Source organism: Bubalus bubalis, chromosome 10, assembly GCF_019923935.1.
Source record: "Bubalus bubalis isolate 160015118507 breed Murrah chromosome 10, NDDB_SH_1, whole genome shotgun sequence".
Lineage (NCBI taxonomy): Eukaryota > Metazoa > Chordata > Mammalia > Artiodactyla > Bovidae > Bubalus > Bubalus bubalis.
In genome coordinates this window covers 69680324-69697538 of record NC_059166.1, presented here as the reverse complement: position 1 = coordinate 69697538, position 17215 = coordinate 69680324, and the positions used below count along the sequence as shown (strand labels likewise).

The 17215-nt window shown below is 38.6% G+C and overlaps 2 protein-coding genes across 3 annotated transcripts in view; one reads left to right on the top strand and one right to left on the bottom strand.

Annotated features, from left to right (window-relative positions):
- Nucleotides 1–17215, bottom strand: part of NT5DC1 (5'-nucleotidase domain containing 1) — a 108809-nt gene that overhangs the window by 78369 nt on the left and 13225 nt on the right. The window contains exons 5-6 of one of the 2 annotated variants that reach the window (XM_006055672.4): nucleotides 16258–16337; nucleotides 12795–12876 (exon numbers count right to left, since the gene is read on the bottom strand). In XM_006055672.4, coding sequence (XP_006055734.1) covers nucleotides 12795–12876; nucleotides 16258–16337 — 162 coding nt within the window. Of the gene's footprint in view, nucleotides 1–12794; nucleotides 12880–16257; nucleotides 16338–17215 lie in introns of both variants that reach the window. The other variant, XM_006055671.4, reaches the window with a different exon arrangement.
- COL10A1 (collagen type X alpha 1 chain) lies at nucleotides 4168–10512 on the top strand. Its single transcript, XM_025294746.3, has 2 exons — nucleotides 4168–4552; nucleotides 8592–10512. Exons 1-2 carry the CDS (start codon nucleotides 4357–4359, stop codon nucleotides 10460–10462), a joined length of 2067 nt encoding a protein of 688 aa, XP_025150531.3. The 5' UTR covers nucleotides 4168–4356; the 3' UTR covers nucleotides 10463–10512.

The window sequence follows — 17215 nt, the reverse complement described above, 5'->3', positions numbered from 1 at the left end:
CCATTCTCGCTACTTCTATGGATAAGACTAAATTTTTCTACAGTAAAGCTAAAAGCCACATGAACAAAAACAACAAAATTTATGTATCTAATACTAACAAGCTGGTGACAGAACACTGGTATCAGACTAAGACATTCTAACTTAGCAGCTCACCTGAGGAGATTTTTCAAAATAGTTTCTGAACCACCACTATCTTAATGAATCCCAAAGACAGAAGAAACGGTGTTGTGTCCCTCAGGACTGTGGAAGTGTGGAAAGAAGGTGGAGAACCACCTACAGTGTTTAAACACTGTAAGGGTGGGGGCTGTACATCAATCATCCAGCTCTTTTACCACCATACCTGACATGCAGTAGGTACTCAAGAAATACTTGGTGAATTAATGATAACCTGGGAAGTGAAAATGAACATGTAAGCTTAATAGCAGCTAAATGCTAGTGTGCAAAAAACATCTTCATATTTGATACTGAAAAAACCATTTTGGTTGCTGAGTTTAAAGAGCATGACTTTCTGTCCTTTAAGTAGAATAGGTTTTCATTATAAAGCCACAGTCTAGTCACTTTCAACAGCTACAGGTAAACTCCTAGAATAAAAATAGTTTTAAATACACAGTTGGGTGGGGTGAAGCTACAAAATATTCTGATTCTACAATCTGTTTTGGACAAGACAGTGCTTTTTATGTGACTAACAAAGCAAACAGCAGTCAGATTCCTTGTACTGAAATAAACACACTATTTGCCAAAAGGGTTGAACGTACAAGGCTTATTCAATAAAGACACATTTCCCAAAATTAAATGGGAATATAGAATGACAAATACCCACATATATTTACATATCCCCCAAAGAAGACATATGACCACTTGGTATGGATTTTGTCTCTAATAATTACGAAATGGAGCCAAGCCCACTGTCTCACCGCAGAAAACAGCAAAATACCTCAAGCACAAGAATGACCTAATTTTAAAGCTGGGAGGAGTTTAGAAGCTAATCCAAACTTTTCATTGTGTTGATGAAAAAACAAACACCTAGAGAGGTTAAGGTGAAAAGTTCTGGAAATAGTTGGAGCAACCACAGATAAACACATGGTCTACACAGGTGCACAGAATGAAGAGCTGAGAATTAATCTTTGAATTTTCATGTAAATAATAACAAACAAGGTATCAGTCTTGATTATAAACAAGTAAGTATGTGTCACCATATATACACATAAAAATACTGGAATATACATTTCTAATAAATCCTTTTAAAACAAAGTCTATAACCTAGTATTCAAGGGCATCCATAACGTTACCCCACTTACTTCTCCAAAATCTTTCCCAAGAGAACCACAGTACCTGGAAGGCAGCCATTTCTCTCTCTTATCTTTTGTGGTCTCTTACAGATGTAGTAGAGGAAATAGTATAATTACAAAAAGTATTATTCCATAGATAATTTTCAAGTGATGAAAGAATGATCAGAATATATAGAACAGATATACAAGGCCCTATTGCATAGCAAGATCAGATCAGATCAGATCAGTCGCTCAGTCGTGTCCGACTCTTTGCGACCCCATGAATCGCAGCACGCCAGGCCTCCCTGTCCATCACCAACTCCTGGAGTTCACTCAGACTCACGTCCATTGAGTCAGTGATGCCATCCAGCCATCTCATCCTCTGTCGTCCCCTTCTTCTCCTGCCCCCAATCCCTCCCAGCATCAGAGTCTTTTCCAATGAGTCAACTCTTTGCATGAGGTGGCCAAAGTACTGGAGTTTCAGCTTCAGCATCATTCCTTCCAAAGAAATCCCAGGGCTGATCGCCTTCAGAATGGACTGGTTGGATCTCCCTGCAGTCCAAGGGACTCTCAAGAGTTTTCTCCAACACCACAGTTCAAAAGCATCAATTCTTCGGCACTCAGCCTTCTTCATAGTCCAACTCTCACATCCATACATGACCACAGGAAAAACCATAGCCTTAACTAGACGGACCTTTGTTGGCAAAGTAATGTCTCTGCTTTTGAATATGCTATCTAGGTTGGTCATAACCTTCCTTCCAAGGAGTAAGCGAAGGGAACTATATTTAACATCCTATGTGAAGCCATAATGGAAGAGAATAAAGACAGAATGTGTGTGTGTATATATAACTGAATCACATTGTTGTACAGCAGAAATTAATATAACATTGTAAATCAACTATACTTCCATAAAAATGACTGAATAGAAAATACAATATAAACTTTTCAATTCTGCTGTTACTCAGAACTGATATAAAAGTCATATTTCATATGAATCTGTGAATATTATATAGAGACATGGTAAGTTTCTAAATATAGCAACCAATAAAAGGTTTGAAAGTGAGAGTTAAGAGAAAGGAAGGCAGTGAGATGAGTTATCCATTTATATTTCTACAAGGTGCTATGCAAGGCTTAGTTCAAAATATATGCAGAAAATTACATGCAGGGGAGGAAGAAGGGAAGAAAAAGAACAAACCTGTATTTCATCCACTGGTCAAACATTTAATTTCAATTACTGGTCAATCCTGAATCCATACCACTTTAATTCTACAGAGATTTAAAAAAAAAAAAAAGACGTATCTATGCCTATTATGGAATTTTCCTTCTCACCTACTTCATCCGTAAAGTTGATGTGATTTAGTTCCAAAATGACGAAATGAAATAAGAATCAGAATTTGGCCTCTCAACTTGCTGTTATTAGATTCTTTAGGATCCTGAGAACTGATTTTAAGAGTCTCCTATCATTGTTAAAGAGAATACTAACTACTGAAAATCACAATGATAACATTTACTTTCATCTTTTGGGGGGAAAAATGTTTCTAACTGAGCTGATTCAAGATCCTAGAAGGAATCTGCAAGGCAAACAGATAATACTTCCAAAAAGCTGAAAGCAAAGTCAGAAGATTAGTTTTCTTCTGAAATGAACACAGCAACCTTATTTAAATGGACATGATATATGATATGATATGATATTATTAAGTTAAGGGTTTTTGTACCTCCTCCACTGCAACTCTAAAATAAAACCCAAAATTAAGCAATAAAATCTGAAGCCATCTACCGAACACAGTAAGTAGAGTGTTGTGAACAATGAATTTAAATCCTTCAGGGTAATCACACTTGCAGCTCTTTAAATTTATGGATGTCTTGCTTCTGTTTGAAAAATTTTAAATATTTAAATGCAAAAACTAAAATGTTTATATGCTAACACATTTTACATTTCTCTTATTAACATCTGAGGGCTTACATTAAAATCCTGAAATAAAGACAGCATACCTACATTTTCACCATTGTGCTTCTTCCAAGCCTAAAAATAAGAATTGAGGTATGCTATTTTCATAACAATTTAGAAACATTCATGGACACATTGATGGCTTTATGTAATAAGTGAAGAATTTAGGTGATGGTTTAAACCCACACTCCCCTCCAAAAGACTTCTTTCCCTACTTCTACATACTCCCAAGTATTTTCAACCAAGTAACACAAGAACGTGCTTTCTAAAAATATAAAGGGGCTAGGATCACCCCATCATGAACTAACAACCTAAACATCTGAGTAATAACTTCTAAATTAAAATCACAGAAAAAGATGGTGCATTGCTAAAACTATTAATAAAATTTAAGACAAAGAGTTTATTTTTCAATAAGGAAACAAGGCAAAGAGAGCCCAACCTGATCTTGTATGCCTGCCCAATAGAACTTTCCACCGTAATTAGTGCTTCCCACCTCTGGGGCAGGGGGAGGAGCTTAAACTCAGGGTGACCTCATGGAGCAAGGGAAAAACAGTATAAATGCTGCAGGACAGCTCTGGAGAGGGCATCTTCTGCAGTGCTCACCTGGGCACAGGGCAAGGCACAGAGAGCGCTGGTAAGAAACCATCTCCAGGAACTCCCAGAGTCCGGGTAAGTCCACTGGTAGACCTCCATGTCAGCGTATTTGGAAAAAAGTCTCAGTTATTTGTTATTTTGTGATTTAAAATAATGGCTTTCCACTAAAATCACTCAGAAAGTTTAATCTGTAGCTGTCTGTAAAATATAGTCTTAATTATACTATATTTGCAAAAACATGCTGTAATCTGCATTTCAGTGTTTTTGAGACTATTGGTAATTTCAGTCTGTATCAAAGATCTTGAGTTATTTAATACAGACATCCAACTACAGTTTCTGTGTTTCTTTTACTGAAATCATTTTATTTTCACTTGATTATCTGGATACGGTTTTCAAAACTGACGAAGACATATATTCACATAATTAACAATTATAACTCTCAATTTATGGAATATATTCAGGATATACAGAATAAGGTTAAAAAAGTAGATGAAGAATTCATCTATGCAACATTAGAAAAACAAAACAGGTCAATAATGAAGCTATATGAAATTATTCTTTTCTGTTTTTCAGAATCCAGCTGAGATCATGCTGCCACAAACAGCACTTTTGCTGCTAATGTCCTTGAACTTGGTTCATGGAGTGTTTTACACTGAGCGATACCAAACACCTACAGGCATAAAAGGCCCACCATCCAACACCAAGACACAGTTCTTCATCCCGTATGCCATAAAGGGTAAAGGTAAACTGAGCTACATATCTTGCTCTATTAACTAGTGGGTTGTTGCTTTATATAATGTTAATGATCTCTTTAGCAAAATGTTTTTTAAATTTTATTTGGCATTAAATTACCTTCAAACTCCTTAAATAGCCCAAAATGATTTAATGGTAAAAGTAGGTCTATTCAAGAACATTCATATCCTTTACACAAGAATAGCAGAAAGACATACCTAAAGAATATTAGGAAATTTTAGGTGTACACTTTTTTCCCTCAAATGTGTGCTTTTTGCACAAGTAATTCCCATAACCTAGACATATTAATCCAACCAAATTAGTCATGTTTAAATTGTTTTAACTAAAAATAACTGTCCATTGTACACAAAAAGAGTAGCAGGTTTATATATCTACATGCTTACACACATTTCTTTTTACAGCTTATTTTTCTAGCTTACAGATCCAAACAAAATTGAGTCTTAGCTATCAAATAACATGAGATCCCCTCAATAGAAACTTAACAGGCAAATGAAGTAGCAATTCTCATAATTTTTTTTAATGCATTTTGGTTTAGTTTCGTAGTTAAGTGCACACACCTAACTGCTTTATGCAACCCTGAGTTAGTTATCCTCTCCATGCTTTAGCTCACTCATTTGTAAAACAAGGCGCATCTATTTCAAAGGGCTGTTCTGAGACTTAAATTAGTTAATATGCAAAGTGCTTAAGGGTTAGCTCTTACTACTACTGCTTCTGTTTTTCATACTACTTCCATTATTTCTACTTCTATTATTACTTATCTCCTCCTCTTCTTCCTACCGCTCTAGTACTGGCGGTGTGCCTTAGGTAAGTTTTAACTCTGTTCTTGAATCTGTTCTTCTGCTCAGCTTTCTTGACTATTATGAAGGGTACTGATGTCATGTGTATAAAGTACTAACAAATCCTCAAGCAAGGGCAACTTTTAGGTTCATATTCACCAATTTCATTTAATAGCTATCTGGCACAAACTGCCTGCTACATTACTGAATTACACTGAGTAATATGAACTGACTGTAGGACTCAAATTTCTTTTTCATAGTATTTTTCCATTATGCTTACATATTTTATCCTATAAAGCTATGAATAGTTGTCATAAAATTGAAAAATTATGCTTCTGGAGATGACTATTTTTAGCAAACTGAATGTATAGGATTGTCTTTTTAAGAAAGATGAAATTTTTAATGTTTCATGAAAGGTAGCTTAATGATCAGAAATAAATGCATAAATGCAAGTACTCAATAGATAGCTTTCAATGCTCATATACAAACACAGTATGAGAAAGAAAAAAGTTAGGAAAAGAATAAAAGACAAGAAAATCTGATACTTTGCTTGAAGCAACAAATGCAATTTGAAATGCTATGACAAGCAGCACTGAATTATACTCTGTATGATCACAAATTCAGACTCTTTGTAGCTTACAAGATCATAACAAACAGTTGTGAATTAAAATAAAATGCACCACCACTATTAGAAGTTCAAAATATTTTCTATCTTTTCACCATAATACACTGTATCATTTTGGTTTTTCTTTTGTAGAAAAAGTGAAAATATATCTTGTTAACAAATGAAAAATTTAAAAGCCATATTTTAACTATTAAATCCACTTTAGTCTACTTGGTAATACATAGTAGAAACAAATACATTATTATCTACCAGCAATTAAATGAAGACAAAAGCCCACAATTTATATAGTGAAACACTGAATTGCTAACAGATATACAAGGAATTCCTGTGCAGTTGCTAGGCATATCTGTTCAAAAAGGTTAAGAGAACTGTCAAAACACACTAAATTATGCTGCAGAGGGTTTCATTACTGGTGAGTACACGGGAACCATTCTCTGACACAATCAACCACTTTGTGGACATTTAAGAAACTTCTCTTCTGGAACCTACCAGGGTAACATTCTAAGTGACAGAGATCACTGTCTTTGGAGTTTCAGTCTCAAATTGGGCTCAATTCAGTCATTCACAGCAAGACTTGCTTTTCCTCTCTACTTTAACAGTTAAACATATTTCCAACCAGACCAAGACATTTTTATATAGACATGATCTTTATAAGATTCTGAAGCAAACCCCAATTTAATATGATTTGCATTTTTAAAATGTCCTATTTTACTGCAAACCATTAAGAAATCCTTTATTCATTTATTCTATTTGCAAGGCATTAACACTCACTCATTTAGATATATCACATATGTATAGTAACATCACCAACAATATGTTCTAATATATGGAAATCTTTTCCATAAATTAATTTTTCTCAGTCTTTTTCCTCATGTCATTTTCTGAAAATCAATGGGTAAATAAAACTACACATTTGTTTGAAAAATGAGATATAACTTCTAATTAGTACAACATATAAAGATACCCAAATGATTTTCCTATTTCAGTATATGTTTTAATGACTATGCTCTGCATTTTATACTTCATTTATTATCAAATGTTTTCCAAATACCAGGAACATATCTACCCAAGAGTTTACATTAGCAACTACTGTTGGCTGACTACTGCTTACATGCCAGTTAATTAATATGAAAGATTTAAAAAATACAGTAATGTACCAGTTAACATTTAAAAGAAATTATACCCATAAAAAAATATTTTCAAAGGCAATTTTCAATTCATTTAATATCAATTTCATTTTAGTCTTCATTTTGATATTTAAAGCCATTAAAACTTAGTTAAATGGAGTTGAAGCATATTAACATGTTTTCTACAAAAAAAGATAGAGCTCAAAAGTGACAGTTCTAAGTCATTTTCAGGGTTTTGACCAAACTACTCAACTACTTTGACATCTACTAAATCTACCATTACTATGAACCATTTTCTGACAGCATAAGAATCGAATATTAATAGTATACACAGACATTCTAACTATATTTCTGAGAACTTATTAAACAGAAAATTAATTTTAAATAAATCCTGCAAGTAGATATTTAAAAACATAAGTAATTTCATTACCATCTTTGCTAGCTATAGAAGAATTTCTGAGAAAAAAAGACTTTTATCTAGAGGCATATCATAGTGCTGCCTAAAGATCCTTTGACATGGTGATACTTCCCCAATAGTGTATCCCAAAGCCAGCCATGCTCTGTTACACCCCACCTTCGAATGACTAAAACCAAAACTCTGGACACCTCTTAAAGCACTTATCACATGCATACTTGTTTTATTCCCTTTGGGACTATAGTTCTTACAGGATGTGTTTTGTACTTTTCTTATACTTACAGTTCAATAACAGATTTCACATCACAGGAACTGAATAATTTTTTAGTTTAAATTTACTATACTAGTAGAAGTATTTAGCTCAAATGAACCCACAGATCTATGAAATCAACAATAGCTGCATTAATCAAAGAAAATTTTATTTAACCATTTTAATACTATTTTATGTACCTTGCACATTAATTCTCTAATTCCTTATTTCAATTTTAAGTCAATAACAGAGAACATAAGAGCTCATGCTTTGTACTGAGGTCAAAAACAACCAAACAAAAGAAAACCCAAAATCTAAACTTTTTACAGCAGGGTCATGGCAGATGTAAATTAAAACAGACTGCGTTTCTCCTTTATCTTATAGGATAGCTTTTGTGAAGGAAAGTTGTTTTAGTTCTTAACCTGTTCCTTTTTTTATTCTGTACTTGCCTTTTTCCTCTTTTCCTATCAAATGCCACTTTTTTCCTTTTCCTTGGTAGATGATTTTCCTAAAATAAATGTGCTAAAAAGTTTACCTCCAATGCACTCTTATTCCAAACAAATGTTTCAATCCCAGCTTATTTTCATGGATCATTAAGACGTAACTAAAGTATGATGGTAGCCACAGTCTTGTGAAACCATCTTCTCTAACAGTATGTTTTAAAACAATATAAATGTCTGAAAACAATATAAAATTGTCTAAAACCATTTAAGACTAGTCTGCCAAAATGGTCTGACGCTGCAGTAAATACCCTGTCCTCATTTATATTTTGAGAAGCAGTGGTTCCTGAGCATCACTAACCCCTCACCTCGTGTGTTCTGTGCATGTCTTTCAGGTGTGTCACTAAGAGGAGAGCAAGGCATCCCCGGTCCACCAGGCCCCGCTGGACCTCGAGGGCACCCAGGCCCGTCAGGACCACCAGGAAAGCCTGGCACTGGAAGCCCTGGGCCCCAGGGACAGCCAGGGTTGCCAGGACCACCGGGACTGTCAGCCACTGGGAAGCCAGGTGTGCCAGGACTCCCAGGAAAACAAGGGGAGAGAGGACTAAATGGACCAAAAGGAGATATTGGACCAGCTGGTTTACCAGGACCACGGGGCCCACCAGGGCCACCCGGAATCCCCGGCCCAGCTGGAATTTCTGTTCCAGGAAAACCTGGGCCACAAGGACCTACAGGAGAACCAGGTCCCAGGGGCTTTCCTGGAGAAAAGGGTACGCCAGGGGTCCCTGGACTGAATGGACAGAAAGGGGAAATGGGGTATTGTACTCCTTGCCGCCCAGGTGAGAGGGGCCTCCCAGGTCCTCAGGGTCCCACGGGACCACCTGGTCCTCCTGGAGTGGGGAAAAGAGGTGAAAATGGGTTACCAGGACAGCCAGGCCTCAAAGGTGATCAGGGTGTTCCAGGGGAAAGGGGACCAGCTGGCCCACCAGGCCCCCAAGGCCCTCCTGGGGAACAAGGACCAGAAGGCATTGGAAAGCCAGGAGCCCCTGGAACTCCAGGCCAGCCAGGGATCCCAGGGATGAAAGGTCACCCAGGGGCTCCAGGAACAGCTGGGCTCCCGGGGGCTCCCGGCTTTGGGAAACCAGGCTTGCCAGGCCTGAAGGGACAAAGGGGACCCGTGGGTCTTCCAGGGAGTCCAGGTGCCAAAGGGGAACAAGGCCCAGCAGGTCATCCTGGGGAAGCAGGTCTGCCCGGACCCTCAGGGAATATGGGACCCCAAGGACCAAAAGGCATTCCAGGCAACCCCGGGCTCCCAGGCCCTAAAGGTGAGATGGGGCCAGTGGGGCCTGCAGGAAACCCTGGGGCGAAGGGAGAAAGGGGCTCCTCTGGCTTAGATGGAAAACCAGGGTACCCAGGAGAACCAGGTCTCAATGGTCCCAAGGGTAACCCAGGGTTGCCAGGCCCAAAAGGTGACCCTGGAATTGCAGGATCCCCTGGTCTCCCAGGCCCCGTGGGTCCAGCAGGAGCTAAGGGAGTGCCTGGACACAATGGCGAGGCTGGGCCCAGAGGTGTCCCTGGAATACCAGGTACTAGAGGTCCCATTGGGCCACCAGGCATTCCAGGATTCCCTGGATCCAAAGGCGATGCGGGAACTCCAGGGCCTCCTGGCCCAGCTGGCATAGCAGTCAAGGGCCTCAATGGACCTACTGGGCCACCAGGGCCTCCAGGGCCAAGAGGCAATGCTGGGGAGCCTGGCCTCCCAGGGCCCCCAGGGCCCCCAGGCCCTCCAGGCCAAGCAGCCCTGCCCGAGGACTTTGTAAAGGCAGGCCAAAGGCTGTTCGTTAGTGCCAATCAGGGAGTAACAGGAATGCCTGTGTCTGCTTTCACTGTTATCCTCTCCAAAGCTTACCCAGCTATAGGTACTCCTATCCCATTCGATAAGATTTTATATAACAAGCAACAGCATTACGACCCAAGAACTGGAATCTTCACCTGTAAGATTCCAGGGATATATTACTTCTCTTACCACATACATGTGAAAGGGACCCATGCTTGGGTAGGTCTGTATAAGAACGGCACCCCTGTAATGTACACCTATGATGAGTACATCAAGGGCTACCTGGATCAGGCTTCAGGGAGCGCCGTGATCGACCTCACCGAGAACGACCAGGTATGGCTCCAGCTGCCCAATGCAGGCTCGAACGGGCTGTACTCCTCTGAGTACGTCCACTCCTCTTTCTCAGGATTCTTGGTGGCTCCAATGTGAGCATATTCTCACCAAGCTAACACAAATCTGCTTGAAAAGGCATTCCCCAACTCCACCCCATCCCACGAAATGCATATGGAGGTAGGCTGAAAAAAATGTGACTAATTTTCCAAAGTACAGGTCTGAGCTCTCAGATACGGTAAACATATATGAAGGCCGTCTTGAGTTTCTAGTCAGCAATCCTAAAACTCCTAAAAGTCTTCTGTGAACTCCTTCAGTATTTAAAAATTTCATCCTGCTAAGCTGAAAAAACAATCGCAAAAAACCTGAAATGTGATGCTAAATCATGTCAAATTTGATTTCAGAAGTTCAGCATTTCCTTTTAAAAATCAGTCTGTTTCTGACAATTAACAGGAAAATTTCCAGGAAACATTTGGGAGATGTCATATATCTTTATGGGACTTAAATACTTGAATATTCAAATTTAAAAAACACTATATACCCTGAGATCTTTCTGATGGTGCATTACTCGAAGGTTTAAGTGGCCCCTTTTGTCAATATCTATTCAAGTATACAGGTGCATATAGACTTTTTACAGCTCTCATAAGAAACCCAAAATATTAATGCTAAAGTTAATCTGAAATGCAAGGTGCTTTAGTCATGAACCTTTCAAACTTTTCTGTGGATTGCTGAAAGCTTTCTATATACCCTTTACAACTTGGAAATGGTGTCTAACCTATTTTATTTATTTGACACAAGTGTGATTAATTTGCTTTAATGACTACTTGAGTCTTCCATAATGTTAATATGATTTTGTGGGTTTATAGAGTATTAGCATATGTACCTTGGGCCTCCCGTTCCAGTGAAATTGTAATATCAAGGGTTTCAAAATCTGACTAGAAATGAAAAGATATTATTTATTTCTGCTCTGTACTGTATTTTAATGTTTCTGTTTAAAACTCTTAAGCTGTGCCTCATGAAATGTTTTATCCACTCCTTATTTACAATGCAATAAAATAACATCAATAGATGATTATGTCGAATTTATTTGAAACCAGCAATTTGTCATTCTCAACCACTCTTTTAAGGGTTTTCATTTTACAAAGTTAATAAAAAGTAAAATGATAAACTGGTGGGTAGCTTTTGCAAGGGTCATGGATATAGCCTTCTACTGGAGATGGGCATTTCCATACACCCAAGTGCTCATTGTGGACTGAAAAGCCGTCAAACAGAACCACATGTGATCTACAGGGTGAAGGGCTAGTGACTGGGAACAGAAAAGTAAGACAATCACCCAAGTCAGTGATATTCTTCTAGGAAGGAAAGAAGCAGGCAGCAGAGAAACATGTAGTTTGAACAAATATTATGCAGTTATTCACTGCCTTGACATGTTTTTAGTCATAATATTTAGGATCATTTTGATGGCTTAAATGACATTAAAAGGCAGGCAAGAATTTTTATGCCAATCAAATGGCAACATTTTTATTTTTCTCAGCTGAAAAACACTGCCTGTGAGCATCCATCAATCCACTGGTTGAATTAGGACAGTCTGGTTCAAGTCACTCAGGTACCATACTATAAAGGCATCTCTTAATGCCTTAGAAGAAATGTTTCTGTGTAACTCAAGCAAACCTGTTGATGGAACTGTAAAAGCTTGGGCTTGGGTTGGTGATCTCTGCTCCCACTCTGTGTGAGCTCAACCTGCTTTTAAGCATTACGAACAGAATTTTCACCCTTCCTCTCTGACTGTAATCACTACACTAATGGTTACAGCTGTCACCAAACTCATTTCCAAGTGAAGAAAGACCAAATTCTGGGGTATCCACAAAAGGGTCCTAGTGGTGAGCATGTAAAAGACAGCATCTCTCAGAGTACTGGCAACGATGGCCATTAAACAGATATGAAGAAAAGAAGCTCTTAGAATATGACCAGTTATCAACTTTATAGCAATATCTAAGGTCAAATTAAATCCTAATTAAGGTACATTAAAAATAGGTACCTTCTAAGTAATTCATTAGACACATAGCATTGAACAAACATCTAAAAGCCTCTCTCCAAGAAATGGAGACACAGACATAGAGAATGAACTTGTGGACACAGCCGGGGAAGGAGAGGGCAGGACAAGTTGAGAACGTAGCACAGGCATACATACACCATCATGTGTAGAACAGATGACTAGTGGGAAGCTGTCATATAACACACAGCTCAGCCTTGCACCCTGTGATAACTAGAGGGCCGGATGGGGTGGGAGGGAGGCCAAAAAGGAAGGGGGATGTATGGACAATCATAACTGATTCGTGCTGATGTATGGCAGAAACTACTGCAACACTGTGAAGCAATGATCTTCCAATAAAAAAGTAAAAGAAATAAAGTCTCTCTTCACATTACTCACCTTTAAAAGCTGACATTTTATAATTATGTTGTATACCAGCAACTATGTCCTTCCAAAAATCAAATGGTTTTTGACCATTGTTCTGCTAAAGAAAAAAAAAAACCAAATCCAAATGTGACACATGTAATAATTGTGTTTTTAAGCATAGTAGAAAACACTTGGCAAACAACTATAATATTACTGTACTGTAAAATAGGGATTCGTGTTTGAGGAAATATAACAGATCAATAAACTTCTCACGTTTCCAGATGTGATTGTAGAAAAATATCTTCCATGAAAATCATGGCTATAGAGATGTATATACACATGACTAAATATTAATGTAACCCATATAACCCAAATAAAATGAAAATTTCCATGCATTATAAAGTCTAAAAAATATACACTACTTTTAACACATAACAAATCTACAATGTTATAGCTTAGGAGATATCAGGATATGTCACTTCCTGTACCATGGCATCAATGGAGCTAAAAGGCCCACAGCCTTAAAACTGCAAAAGCTGCTTACTTTACAGTTCTGTGCACCTTCACCTGAGTTTCAGTATACAAGAGCAAGTAAACAGGAAAATACACAACCCTATAGCCCCATGCTTCCTTGGAGATATTAACCAGTATCCTTCTATATAAACAAAGACCAACTACTAGATAGTCTTTAAATGATATCAAGCCCAAAATATTTAAAGACCGGTGCATTTGTTACAGTCACTGTAAAATGAGAAGCTGACTCCATCCCATAATAACAACTTCTACAAGCCAGCACTATGGCTCAACAGAAACTTTCACAAACACATGACTGTAATTCTGATTCAAAAATAAACCAGCATCTAGTCCTATCAGAATGCAGAGTTCCAAAGAATAGCAAGAAGGGATAAGAAAGCCTTCCTCAGTGATTAATACAAAGAAACAGAGGGAAACAATAGAATGGGAAAGACTAGAGATCTCTTCAAGAAAATCAGAGATACCAAGGGAACATTTCATGCAAAGATGGGCTTGATAAAGGACAGAAATGGTATGGACCTAACAGAAGCAGAAGATATTAAGAAGAGGTGGCAAGAATACACAGAAGAACTGTACAAAAAAGATCTTCATGACCCAGATAATCACGATGGTATGATCATTCACCTAGAGCCAGACATCCTAGCATGAGAAGTCAAGTGGCCCTTAGGAAGCATCACTAAGAACAAAGCTAGTGGAGGTGATGGGATTCCAGCTGAGCTATTTCAAATGCTAAAAGACGATGCTGTGAAAGTGCTGCACTCAATATACCAGCAAACTGGGGAAACTCAGCAGTAGCCACAGGACTGGAAATGGTCAGTTTTCATTCCAATCCCAAAGAAAGGCAATGCCAAAGAATGCTCAAACTACTGAAAAATTAATTGCACTCATTTCACACGCTAGTAAAGTAATGCTCAAAATTCTCAAAGCCAGGCTTCAGCAATACGCGAACCGTGAACTTCCAGATGTTCAAGCTGATTTTAGAAAAGACAAAGGAACCAGAGATCAAATTGCCAACATCCGCTGGATCATCAAAAAAGCAAGAGTGTTCCAGAAAAACATCTATTTCTGCTTTATTGACTATGACAGAGCTTTTGACTGTGTGGATCACCACAAACTGTGGAAAATTCTGAAAGAGATGGGAATACCAGACCACCTGACCTGCCTCTTGAGAAATCTGTAGGCAGGTCAGGAAGCAACAGTTAGAACTGGACATGGGACAACAGACTGGTTCCAAACAGGAAAAGGAGTACGTCAAGGCTGTATATTGTCACCCTGCTTATTTAACTTATATGCAGAGTACATCATGAGAAATGCTGGACTGGAAGAAGCACAAGCTGGAATCAAGATTGTTGGGAGAAATATCAATAACCTCAGCTATGCAGATGACACCACCCTTATGGCAGAAAGCGAAGAAGAACTAAGGAGCCTCTTGTTGAAAGTGAAAGAGGAGAGTGAAAAAGTTGGCTTAAAGCTCAACATTCAGAAAACTAAGATCATGGCATCTGGTCCCATTACTTCAAGGTAAATAGATGGGAAAACGATGGAAACAGTGACAGACTTTATTGTTTTGGGCTCCAAGATCACTGCAGATGGTGACTGCAGCCATGAAATTAAAAGACACTTGCTCCTTGGAAGAAAAGTTAGGACCAACCTAGAAGGATATTAAAAAGCAAAGACATTACTTTGCCAACAAAGGTCCATATTGTCAAAGCTGTGATTTTTCCAGTAGTCATCTATGGACATGAGAGTTGGACTATAGAGAAAGCTGAGCGCCTAAGAATTGATGCTTTCCAACTGTGGTGTTGGAGAAGACTCTTGAGAGTCCCTTGGACTGCAAGGAGATCCAACCAGTCCATCCTAAAGGAAATCAGTCCTGAATATTCATTGGAAGGACTGATGCTGAAGCTGAAACTCCAATACTTTGGCCACTTGATTTGAAGAACTGACTCATTTGAAAAGACCCTGATGCTGGGAAAGACTGAAGGTGGGAGGAGAAGGGGACGACAGAGTATGAGATGGTTGGATGGCATCACTGACTCAATGGACATGAGTCTGATTGAACTCTGGGAGCTGGTGATGGACAGGGAGGCCTGAAGTACTGCAGTCCATGGGATCACAAAGTCAGACATGACTGAGCGACTGAACTGGACTGAACTGAGGCCTATCAGAAACATCACTGTCATTCTGAAAGACAACATAGGCAAAAAGGAAAGGGATTCTGGCATAAAACCAATTTATGTTCATAGTTCTTAAGCTCTAAGTATAAACTGATATAACCAGAGATTTATTTAATCCTGATACCTAGGACAAAGAAAAAAATCTATATACATTAAACTATGCTCAAAATGATCATTTTTAACATTTCATCCCATTTTTTCTGGTTTTGTACTATCTAACAATGCTTAAAAAGACACGTGGAATTTCTTTACATTTCTTTTATTTATTTTAAAACTCTGCTAATGAAACCAAGAAATATTTCTCCACACTCAAGTTTGGTATTTTCTTTTTCTAGACTTTTGCACCCCCTGCTGGAGAACAGGTTTATTATTCTTAGGTATGGTCGTTATTTAATTTTCCAAAAATACTTTGACCAATTTCTCTATGTCTTTCCTCCTTGGTAACCTCTGAAACTACAAAGGAAATTGAGTAAAATCTCAACTCAAAAGACATATATAATTAAGTCCTCTGTGTGTGTGCGCGCTTAGTTGCTCAGTCATGTCCGACTCTTTGCGATGCCATGGACTGTAGCCCTCTGTACATGTAGACTCCTCTGTCCACGGGGATTCTCCAAGCAAGAATACTGGGGTGGGCTGCCATGCCCTCCTCCGGGGGATCTTCTCAACCCAGTTCCCCTGCATTGCAGATGGTTTCTTTACCATCTGAGCTACCAGGGAAGCTCAAAATCCTCCGATTCATGGCCAAATAATGTACCATGGTTTCTAAGAAATGAGTCCCCACTCACCTTTGTTAAAGAGTCTACCACTCTGGCACACAGAAGAGCTCCAGGCAGGTCAAAGTAGTTATCATAAAAGTAGTATTTTCCTAAAAAGAACACAATTTTAAACTGGGATCAAATTAATGCCTCATTTATGTGATACGGAAACTTGGCTAAAGAGTCTATATTTTGGTTTAGTTACTTAAAGGGGCTTCTATTTCAGTTCAGAACCACTCTACTCCAACCTGTCATCTATTGTCTTTTAAAGAAGGCTTCAGCTATAATGGCTCTATTAATATAAAAAATTTATAATAAAACATGATATGCATAAGTTAAGCATTTTATTAAAAACATTTTAATATAAAATTAAAGACTATATCATAAACATGAAATAGATTATGGAAAAGTCACAATTTGTATTATCAGTGTCACTGAATTTCAAAACCATCGACCTAACACTGGAGTACCATGAAGTGCATTCACTAATCTGTGTTGGTTGATCCCCTGGAGTCTCACATTCAATCTTTATGCAACTTCAGACAAATTTCAGTACAATGTACGAACAGCCAGGGTGAGAAAAGGAATAAAAAAAACAATGTGTCCTCACATCACGTGAGGACACAATGTGTACTTATCTTAGAAAAACTTGGAAGCACAGCACAGGCACACTCGAGATCTTGGAGAGCAGAGGGTTTGATTTATTCTCCTTGGCCTGAGGCTAGAGTTCAAGTGGAGCCCTTCCTTGGCACTGACAGCACTTTTGAATCTGCTGTCCCTGGGCAGAACCTTTTGAGGATCCACGTCACATCCCCTTGGTCCACGGCTGACCCCAGCCACAGCTGTGTTGAATACCACTATCCTTCCTCAAGCCACACCTGTGTCATTCCCTCTCTCTGGAAGCCTCTAGAGCCCATGTGGCAAGCCTCAACAGACAGGTCAGGAATCAGTGAATGCAGGCCCCAACTTCCTATCCCTCAGGTTGACA